The sequence below is a fragment of the Pundamilia nyererei genome, unplaced genomic scaffold (genome assembly GCF_000239375.1).
Source record: "Pundamilia nyererei isolate P.nyererei 1_Seehausen unplaced genomic scaffold, PunNye1.0 scaffold00499, whole genome shotgun sequence".
NCBI classification, from domain to species: Eukaryota; Metazoa; Chordata; class Actinopteri; order Cichliformes; family Cichlidae; genus Pundamilia; species Pundamilia nyererei.
In genome coordinates this window covers 40,722-51,716 of record NW_005187900.1, presented here as the reverse complement: position 1 = coordinate 51,716, position 10,995 = coordinate 40,722, and the positions used below count along the sequence as shown (strand labels likewise).

The following is a 10,995-nucleotide window of genomic DNA, read 5'->3' as shown; positions in this document are numbered from 1 at the left end:
TTTTGCTATGGCTGTTACACTGTCATATGCTGTGGGAGTGTCTGGTCGGGCGTGGTCCAGGTTCCTGTCATTCGTCCCTGGGGGTGGAGTTGGCCAGCTCATCACCTGTTGTCAATCTCCGGGGCTCCACCTAGAGGGTTTTTAAGCCGGCACGGCCTGCCACTCCTCGCCAGTTCGTCCTGCTACCATCTGTGGTAAACTCGCCCTCCTCTGAGCTCTGACTCTGTATATCTGGCCCATGGGTTAATGTGTTTTTGTTTCCTGTATTCTTCAGATTCACCACCCGTCGCACTCATCAGTAGTGCTGGTTTGGTCTCCATTCTGTTCTTCCGTCTGCTCTGAACCCGAGGATTATATACTCCACTTCTCCTCAGCCTGCCCTTCAGTCCGTATTCTCCACCTCCTTGGAATCTGGACCGGACTCTCCATACTCTTGACCCTCTCTGGAATACTCCCACGGCAGCCCTTTTCCCGCCTAATAACTAGGGTCTCCAAGTAAGCCCAAGACTATCCACTGGCACTCCGTACCTCTGTCCCTTACTCGTTTTTTTCCATTCAGTAACATCTCTCTCCTGTGTTTACAGAAGTTCCCGTTAGAGTTCTCCCCGTGCTCTACGCCGGTCTCCCCGCCCACGGATTTCCCTTAGTTTCTGCGTATGGTTTCTGTTAAACCCAGTTCTGTTCACGTTTTGTTCTTTTCAATAAATTATATACAGTTCAAAGCAAATTGAGTCTGCTCTTGAGTCCACCGCATTCTCGCCCGTGACATACACATGTACTTCTGAGTTAGGAACCTTTACATTTGACTACTAAGCTGCACCCCTAGCATATCTAAGGCATGCACCAGGCCAGTCTTTCTCTCCTCTTTTGCTTGAACCATTTGTAACAAAATTGGACACTGTCTGTCTGTGATGTTTGTTTTGTTTTAAACGGTTGGGAGAGAGCTCCATGCCTGCTGCTTTTACAAGATTATCGGTGAAACAGCCTTGGGAGCTGCTTGTAAGTCTGTTTTAAGTCTGATGATGGTATAACATTGTTTTTGGGATCAACTTTCCCTCTGAATTAAAGACAAAGTGAGATAGTGAGAAAGATTAAAAAGAAAGTAGATAGGAGTACTGGGTGTACTGTTAGGTGTCCAGCAAAGAACAAGGTGGCAAAGGAAAAGGTTTTTTCTGATAAAGCTGATGAGCTATAGCATAAATATTTGGAAAATAATAAGTTTTCTTCTTAACCCTAGAAGCTAGGTTAAGAAGAGAGGTGATGATCAGTGAGCAGCAGCAAAGAAAATGAGCACAGGAGGTATAGAGAAGGGCCTGTTGTTTATGGTAGAATAAGCACCGTTGGAATAAGAAATAAAATCTTTGTTCTGTCTCTTTTCCACCCACCCGATTCATTAGCATTCTGACTTTTATGATTGAGCAGTGTGATGTTGGGGTGTAGCGGGCAACATATTTGCAATCCGAATTTTTTTGCTTTCAAAACAACATTTTATAGTTGTTTAAAACACACACACACACACACACACACACACACACACACACACACACACACACACACAAAGCGCAATTGTACAACAGTTTAAGTAGCGAATATCCTAATCTTACTTTTTCTAAACTCCATGCAACTCCTCCTCTCATTTCTCCCCCACCCCCACCGCACGGTCCTGTTTCTACCTGACGGGAGAGTTTTTCAGACGCAACAAGTTCTGATAATCCTATGATGTACATATTATATTGTTCTTCTTTTTTCACCCTTTTTTGTCCTAAACTTAAGTAGAAGTATCCTTCGCAATCTGGATGCCAGACACGACTCAGTACTGGAGCCTGGAGGGCTGTTTTTCATCAGAGCAGTTAATCGGGAATAACAAGGGCGAAAAGCGAAGAAAAGAAGCTGCGTGTTGTTTTCTTTATGCTACTACGAGAAGTCATGTCGCGCTATTTCCCCACGATCATCTGTTGTTTGGCGATAATATCTGCGCTCCTGCTGACCAGAGAAACGAACAGTACGTACAAAGATTTTGTTTGTTTTATTTATGCTTGGATGGGCTTAGGCTGAAATGAAATGAACTGGCAGGTGTTACAATTAATGCTGTCCAAATCTGACTAACTGACTAGAGTTCTCTTACTGAACAAGCAAAAAGAACTTAAACACTGAACATGAAGTAAGTGAAGTACAACCGAAACAGGAATAACACTTTTTGAATAAAGCGAAATGTTGCAGAAAATCGGCACATTTTGCATCACATTTGTTTTTGGGAATGTTGATTAAATAGAGATTACAATGCTATTGCTTTTGCCATGCCTATTTCACGTTTTCATTGTCTCATTAAAACAACTACTTGTACCAGTTTGTAAAGAGAGAGCCAGTTTGATATTGGGAAGAATCGAGTTCGGCTCAGGTACAGACACAGCAGTTCCAGTTTCTCATGTAGCCCTTTGGGAAAAATTTGTTACCTGCAGGGACACCAAATAGCTAAGCGTAATGTTTGTGCGTTTTTTCGGGTTAAATTTTTACTTTAATGGCAGTTGACAGGCTGTAGTCATTTTGTGGAAACTTGTTTTTATTAGTTCAGGAAAAACTTTCTAAAATCTTTTAGTAGTTTTAGCTGCAAACCCTCCTCTCATTAAAAGATTTTGGCTTCTGCTACTTTAATTCATGTGACCACATATATACAAACCCTCCTGACTGGACTTGGTGAGAAAGCTGTGAAGGTTAACTTTCCCATGTGTAGCATTCCCTCTCCCAAGTCTTATAGATAAGAAATAAACCGTGCATCCTCCCTTAGTTGTGCTGCAATAACCATAGGCTGCTGGGGGATTCCCATGATGCATTGAGTAGTTCTTCTTCACTCACCTTTCTCACTCACTATGTGTTAATACACCTCTCTGCACTGAATCATACTTGTTATTAATCTCTGGCTCTCTTCCACAGCATGTCTTCTGTCCTGTCTTCCTTCCCTCAATCAACCAGTTGCAGTAGATGGCCGCCCCTCCCTGAGCCTGGTTCTGCTGAGGGTTTCTTCCTGTTAAAAGGGAGTTTATCCTTCCCACTGTTACCAAAGTGCTTTCTCATAGGGGCTCATATGATTGTTGGGTTTTTCTCTGTGTTTATTATTGTAGGGTCTACATTACATAATAAAGCACCTTGAGGTGACTGTTGTTGTGATTTCTAAATATAATTGTGTTGAATTGAAAGGAAACTGAAAAAATATGACTATTCAGTTCAGTTCCCTGATTAGATCTGCACAGTACTAATTCCTTATTCCTCACCCAGACCAGACGCCAAGCTGCTCTGATAGTCCTGGTTCAGGTTTTGAAAAATTTATCCTATTTGGATTTGTAGCTGTAATTGTGAAACTGGTGTTTTACCTTATGCAAATCTGCTTCTTTCTTGTTTCTATTTTTACGCTGAGGTCTGAGCTTTAATAGTGTTTCATGCTCTTTACAGGTCTCCAGGTGATTGATGGAAGTGTGACAGTGGTTCAAGGAGGCACTGCTATCTTACCGTGCCAAATCATCCACACTGATGATGATTTGACGCAGATTACCTGGCAGAGGACAACCAGAGAAAAACCTCATAATGACAATTTTATCACTGTCCAACCAAGGGAAGGACCACGGTTTGTCAATGGACAGGATGATCGATTTAAATATATCGGGAATTTTAACAACAAAAATGGAACCCTCCAGTTATCCAGTGTTGCACTGAAGGATGAAGGCAGATACACGTGCATCTTCACATTGTTTCCAAGTGGAAATCAGAAGACTGAGATACTTCTTAAAGTGATTGGTATAGAAAAAACAAAAACTTGTATTTAAGAGATGTATTTGTATATGAGATGTAGTCAGATTTACTTTTACTGTCATGCTTACATATTGAATTATTAGTTTTCTGTAACTCTCCTAGTGCCTCCTTTCACACACATCAAGGACAACCTTCCGACTTTGGGCACAGAAGAGGTTTTATTAGCTACCTGCACGGCTGCTGGATCGAAGCCTCCTGCTGAGGTGAGGTGGCTCACTGGTGCTTTGGGAGACAAAGTGAGGACGACAACAAACTCCATCAAGTATGACAACGGTACGACTACCACAGTCAGCTCTCTGTTTGGTGTACCTATGAGAGAGATTAATGGTCACCAGGTCCAGTGTGTCATCAGCGGTGACTCCCTGACTAAAGAAGAAACCCTGCCCTTCAGCATACAGGTCTACTGTGAGTATCAGCTGTTAATGTATTTTATTATTTGTCTTCTTTTGTCATTTAAGAATTTTAATAGTTTAATCAAATAATTAGAAAAGAACACAGACACACCCAGGATCAAACTCTGTTTTATACAAAAACAGGCATAAATCCTCAAAAAGTTCTCATGTTTCCATCTTTGTTCAGGAGAAGTCTTTTTTTTCCCCCTGTTTGAGATGCTGTCATGACTCTGCCTCTGTGTTAGGTCTCTCAATATTAGGTTGTCACAGTAGACAGAGAGAATTCCCGAAAGACCTGAAAGACTTAATGACAACCTTTAGACTGATATAAAGGACATTGTTACACCATTATTGCAAAAGACTAAATGATGTAACCATGTGAACCGAAACCAACAAATTCAGTAAAGTCATACCACATTAGACATTTGAGTCCAGACACAAGTCTGTTTCTTAATTTACTGGCAGTAGTCCAATACTGGAATATTTGTGCTTAATGTGGTTTTATACATGTATTCTTAAAGTAAAATTAACTGAGGCACTTTTGAAAATGAAGCATTGTGTGCTCATTTTTAGTGATGTTATATAACTGTGGTGTTCTGTTTCTGGTGGAATTCCCCAAAAGAAACCTAATATGTTGTTTTTAGTCCAAGGTGATTGTAAGTGAGCCGGTGACACTTTTGAATGTGTGTTAGAGGATTACTCCTAGAAACTGAATGAAAACCAAGATTTATGGTTTTGCCTGACATAACAGGCGATTTAGCTGATGTGCAGCATATTAGAGCAGTCAGTCATTCCGATGATGTTTTTTGATAGGGGAAGAAATTTGGATGAAACAATTGCTGTTGAGTCTAGACACCAGTGTTTCTTCACTGAATGGCAGTAGTACAATACACTATCTACAATCTTTGTGTGCAGTGTAGGCATATATGTATTCTTTGTATGTATTCTTCAGTATTTTTTAATAATGTATGTCACTTTTTGTCATTTCAGTTGCTCTCTCTGCCGACATTCCCCCTTCAGTACCAAGCATTTACAATTTTAGAATTTGAAACATTATTTTGACATCATTAGTATTTCATCAGTTTAACACAGCTGTGTCTTCATTTTTTGCAGTCTCTCCCACAGAAGTGAACATTACAGTGATTTCAGAGGACTCATTTGAGTGTTTGACAGAAGCCAACCCAAGTGCAAACTTTATCTGGAGCAGGTAAAGTCATTTGAACAGTTTTTACATTTGAAATATTCATTTAAATGCTGAGAGAGAGAGAGAAGTATATTAAGCTACAATTATACTAACTATACTAGATGTTATTAAAAGTAGTTTTAGTGGTGTTGGCAGTGAACTTTGGAAAATAAGCTCCAAACTATGATATCAGTTGAGAACTCAGTGTAAACACTTTAAGTGGAAGGAAGGAATGAACGGGGTGGTTCTCAGGAGGATGTCACAGAAAATGCAACAATTTGCCATTTTGGATTTTATGCACTTTTTTTCATATTTTCACTTCATATTTTAGTGAAATATGCACAGTTATAACCTAATGGGTATTTACAGAAATTGTGCTCAAGGTCATATATTTTGCTTTAGGTGCACTTTTCCATGTTCACAAGAATCACTACTCCTCCTGGAGTATTAGTCAAACTAATGAAATTAGATTAATTGATCTTGGATATGACTGTCTGGAGGCCTCCTTGCCTCCTCAGTGGATTTGAATTCTTGTGAGTTTCTGTAACAAAGACAGCTAGTGCCACCAGAACTTATTACTTTGGTTTTCCACTTTAACATCACATTAACATTATAGCGAGTGATGAATTATGAGCTTCCTTATCAATTCTCATTTGGTCCGCTTTGAGAATCGCCACCAGCTCTAAGCAGCATATCAAAGACACTACATTCATGCAGATTAAATCAAATTGCATGCTGTGTGGTCAAATTTAAGTGCATTTTGGAGGTATTTCTCCTCTTTGTTGTGATCAGTGTTGGAGTCGTTACTAAAAAAAAAATGTATTACATATTTTGCAGGGAACACTTTTCAAAAAAGTAATCCTGTAAGCTCCTTACTCCCAGGAGAAAGTAATTTGCAACAAAACTGGTTACATGGCTTTTGCATTTTTTCTGACTATATCCTTTTTCTGTCCGTTGAGATTGTAATAACTGAAAATAGAAACATCCTAATAAAAAATCTATTAAAATATGACTATCAACTGGGTCGTTATAGCAAAAGCTGTAATGGTCCACTTGGGAATAAATATTTTTCCATAAAATGACCTGAAACTCATTGCTTCTCTATTAAAATGTAATAATGTAAACCTATAGACTACATCGCACACACCAACACAAATCTCTATCCTAATGAGGACATATAATGATCTTTCTTTGTTCAATTTGGGGATAAACACAAAGCTGACAACGCAAGGAAAAGATGAAAATTGGCACAAAGCAATTGCCATGGGAATTTGACTGTAGAAGCTTGAACAGGTAGAAATGGATTGCTCATCAGTTTTTACCTGTTGAAGTTCAGGCTCTGGCTGCTGGTCTAGATTCATCATTCACTAAGCTTTAACATCCCTATGAGGTCTTGGCTAGCTTGGCTTTGTTATGCTGTTTATGCAGGTGCTTGCACATTTTATTTATTAACTTATGAGTTTCATTACACAGCGACTTTGTATTCCTATTTCTTATTTATTTAATACATATTGAATGTGGTTGATAATGTAATTTTTGTATGTAAAAGTAGTGATTCTGCAAATGACATTTGACTCCTAGCACACATATGCACATTAGTCAAGTAAATCTCACTAGTCCTCTGATTGGGTGTTGGAATGTTTGAGGCATTTCCTTTGTGTATGTATAGGATGTATAGGAATGAATAGATGCTGCCCATATATGTGTTGAAGGTTGGATGGATTTAAATATCCTCATTTAATATATATACCAACTGTGAGTGAAACAATATGTAAGAGTTCCTGTTGATTGTCTTTGCAGTACTATTATATTATCCAGAAATGTACATTTGCCTTTTGCTGTTTTTAATTATTGTTTACAAATTGGTAAAAAGTTCTTACATTTAGGTAGAACATTATCAATCTGAGGTATGTGGCTTAACCAAATTTGAATCATCGTTTGCCAGCCCTAACTATATGCTTTAGCAAAAAGGTAAGTTTTAAGCCTAATCTTAAAAGCAGAGAGGGTGTCTGTCTCCTGAATCCAAACTGGCAGCTGGTTCCACAGAAGATGGGCCAAAAGCTGAAGGCCATCAGCAGTGTATTTTCCACTGGCATCCTGTTGGTCAGTGAATTGATCGAGTACAGTCATGAATCATGCCTTCTTTGGCTTAAAAGCACAATAAAAATGATGGCTATAAATCCCCTTTTTTAATTATTTCATGTTTACGTTTTATCTAGAGAAAAAGTGTAAGGTTTAACCAATGCCAAGTCCAGTGATAGATTAGAGCAGATATGTTTGTATGGCTTTTTCCTTGTACAGTAGTCAAGGGACATTGTGACATTAAAGTACATCCACTGCAATATAAGAAAATTTCAAACTTCTCTGAGTATGGATTGTTGGGTGGAGACCTGGACAGTGTTTGGGTTTGCAGTAGTGTTGTTGGGAACTGTGGAGGATTGCATGGGCTGTTTCAGCTCACCAGACAAGATGATGAAAAAATGGTCTTGTTTGAACCAAGAGGTGATGTCACTGGATGAAAAGTTAGGACGTAGCAATATGAAATACTGATCCCTAAAATTAAGCAATGTTTGTTTGAATTATCAAATGAGTTGGAGTAAAGGGTGCAAAAGTATATTTACATTTTACAACTACCAAATAGAGCAGCATAAACCAGAAAAAGTAAAAGAAACTCATATTTATAACAAGAGAATCTGTGTAAATGTGTTATTATAACTGATTCTGTAAAACTTCATTAAATATCTTCAGCATTTAAGCTCCATTCTTTCAAAATATATTCATAAATCGACAGTGAAATTACAATGAAACATGCAAATTACAATATTCTTTTCACACGCAAAGCAGTTTTATTTGTACTGAAGCTTCTTTGTCTATATTTCACTGCTGATCCATTAAAAGTGAGAAGCTCTTGGTAAATGCAGTGTTTGTGTGTTTAATTAAATATTAAGTGTTTTCGTTTTTGCAGTAAGTAGCTCTAAAACTACATTAATTGATTTTTTCCACTGCTTAAGACAGCAAGCTCTTCTTCTTCTTTCCACTGGTGTTAATCATGTGACGTAACTGCGAGCTTGATGGACCCTGTGGTGAAACTTAATTGTTTTATTGTTTGGTATTAAAACTTGATACTGTTTGGCTGCATATTATTGAATACTTGGGTCAATGCTTTCAAATCATTAAGATAATTGAAGACATTTGTCAATGTTTTATTTTCTTAAGTTGCTGACTGATTCCCTGAACGTGAACACAGAGTTAGCAGGAGTCTGCTTGTAGAAACAAGGAGTGTGGTGTGAAACCTCACTAAAACTAAGGTTGTCTTCACAAAAGCAGAAATTAACATGTAAAGTGTGGTTTACTCTTGTATTTAGGTTCAAATGAAACAACAAAAAATCCTGGTGTGAGCAAAAGATAATAATTCAAATTTATTCTGCTTCTGGCACAACTCATATTTTGTTTACCCTCTCTGTGCATTTAATGTTGTTGCCCTTTCATGTTTTTCCAGATCTGGAGAGTCTTTGCTGCAGTCTGCTGTCAGAGTGGAGGGTGCAAAACTACAACTGCTGAGTCTAAACTCCGATCTAAATGGCCTCTATCAGTGTGAAGCATCTAATGCTTATGGAAGTAAACACGGTTGGCTCCATGTGCATGTGGCATCAGGTGAGGATTTAGCTGTGCAGTTTGTCTAAATCTGTCTGGATTTGTTTCTGAGTTTTAAATTTAAGGTTTTGTGGATGTTTTGTGATTGTGAAGTTATTCTGTTTTATTTTTCTGTGGATTTCTTTAAAAAGGAATAAAAAAAAGAACTTTGGTATCTAGACATATATTAAAATGAATGACTGAATATTAAAGCAATGCCCAAATGAGAGGTTTGAAATCCATTACTTCTCCTACCCTGTGAAAGGTTCTTCCAAGTTCATCTTATTTGATTTTGTATCCTAATACTTTTCAGTACAAGGAAGTTTCGAATGTGAAATATAAAACTAAATGTTAAGGAAGTCAGTTATTTGTACCCATTTTGGTTATTTGTTTATTATAAACTGGTGTTGTGCTACCAGAATCATAATATCTCTGAGGGGATTAATGCATTTCTATTCTATTCTAGTGAGAAAGAACAGTAGATCACCCTAATCTTATTTTATTCTTCCTTCTTGTGTTTATTTAGGAGCATGCTCTGCTGCTTGGGCCTTATTTCTTGTTTTGCTTTTCCTGAGTGTCGTGGGGACGGCAGCATGGTGCTTTTATAAATCTGGACATTTTCAAAGGTGCTCAGAATAATAACTCTGCATACACCTAATATGTAGTATAATATGTAGGACGTCAGATATAAAAGTATATACACACATAATGAACAGCTTATACTGGGAATTTTTGGGAAGTTAAAACAAAAAAAAAATATTGCAGTTGTGCAGATTCTCAGGTTTAATTCAGTCAGTTGGTTGTTTTAGGGTTTGTCTTTAATTCCCGTTAACGTTAATTCCCTCAAAAACATCTAAAGCAGTTTTGTAAATGAAATAGGTAAAAGGTATGGAGAAGATTGCAACTGTGACATTTGCAACTAGAAGCTCCCAACATGTGATCAAAGGAGCTCCCAGTGTAAGTCAAACAAGCTGTATCAAAAGACATGAGTCAAAGAGAGCTCAGGAACATTGGGAGTGGTACATTCTTTGAATAGCAAAGTGTATTAGTTGGCTCAGTAACAACAAAAGAAGTTCAGGCTTTATATAGAAAGGAAATTTATTAAAAAAAGACAGACTAGTTATGTAACAGCTTTCTTTCTATTAATGAAGCAGATGGAAAAACAACAAGCATTAAAATTACGGGAAGAAAATTAATGGAAAATGATTTTTTTTTAAAAAGTACTACATCCTCTTTCATAAAGAAAAAATAAATGAAGCCAACTACAGTAAAAGATCACAAAAAAGGAAACTCATTATTTGAGGATATGAGAGTTCAGACTTTCACTTGTTGCCTGCAAAGGTTTCAACAAAGTATTCAGACAGCATAGTCTGTTTCATGATTGTTTATTTGTTACATTGTTTTTAGATTTCAGCTGCAGATAATGCAGTATTTTATGTGCAAGCCTTGAATTAACCTCCTAGGACCTGGCTTCCACATATGTGGACATCACATTTTGGGTTGTCTAGACCAAAAAAACGTACATTTTACTTAAATTCTTAAATCAAATAAAGGGCCTGATATCAACTTACGAGTATGTTCACTGTTCTATCAAAACTTAAAACAAATTCACATGTGGATCTCATTTGTTTCTCAGAAAGAAAAATCATGTCAAAAACATTCTGGTAATTCTTTGTTCTTACATTCATCAGGTCCCAATCAGAACAAATAGTAAAGAGAAATACAAAATGCATGCCATGAAAGAGTTCAGGTCTTAGAAGGTTAAAACTAATAGTCTGCAGTTGTGTTGCTGTACAATGTTGAAACATTGTAGCTTGTATTAAGTTGAATAGATGTTTGCAACATTATTAGAAGCTGAATACTTCTTATATATTCTGAATCATCTGCTTCAGCATCCTCTGACAGCTGTGGGCTCATGTAATGGACCACATCTGGACTGAAGGCTCCACCAGCGTGTTCCAGAGTCAGCTGGTAGATGAACAG

General features: G+C 37.6%; 1 protein-coding gene and 1 long non-coding RNA gene across 4 annotated transcripts; both read left to right on the top strand.

The window, feature by feature from the left end:
- Positions 1-717, top strand: LOC102215916 (uncharacterized). Its single transcript, XR_312368.1, has 3 exons — positions 1-194; positions 275-495; positions 585-717. It is a non-coding gene; the product is annotated as an uncharacterized LOC102215916 (long non-coding RNA).
- An 881-nt stretch (positions 718-1,598) lies between these two features.
- LOC102215242 (nectin-2-like) lies at positions 1,599-10,981 on the top strand. Of its 3 annotated transcripts, XM_005754048.1 has the most exons (7): positions 1,599-2,002; positions 3,448-3,789; positions 3,907-4,209; positions 5,310-5,403; positions 8,879-9,033; positions 9,539-9,638; positions 10,905-10,973. In XM_005754048.1, the coding sequence occupies exons 1-7, from the start codon at positions 1,909-1,911 to the stop codon at positions 10,912-10,914; spliced, it is 1,098 nt and encodes a 365-aa protein (XP_005754105.1). In that variant the 5' UTR covers positions 1,599-1,908; the 3' UTR covers positions 10,915-10,973. The 3 variants fall into 3 exon arrangements, with proteins under 3 accessions (XP_005754105.1, XP_005754106.1, XP_005754104.1); XM_005754049.2 differs by lacking the exon at positions 9,539-9,638 and having other exon boundaries at positions 10,905-10,981; XM_005754047.1 differs by lacking the exon at positions 10,905-10,973 and having other exon boundaries at positions 9,539-10,219.
- The last annotated feature ends 14 nt before the right edge of the window (positions 10,982-10,995 follow it).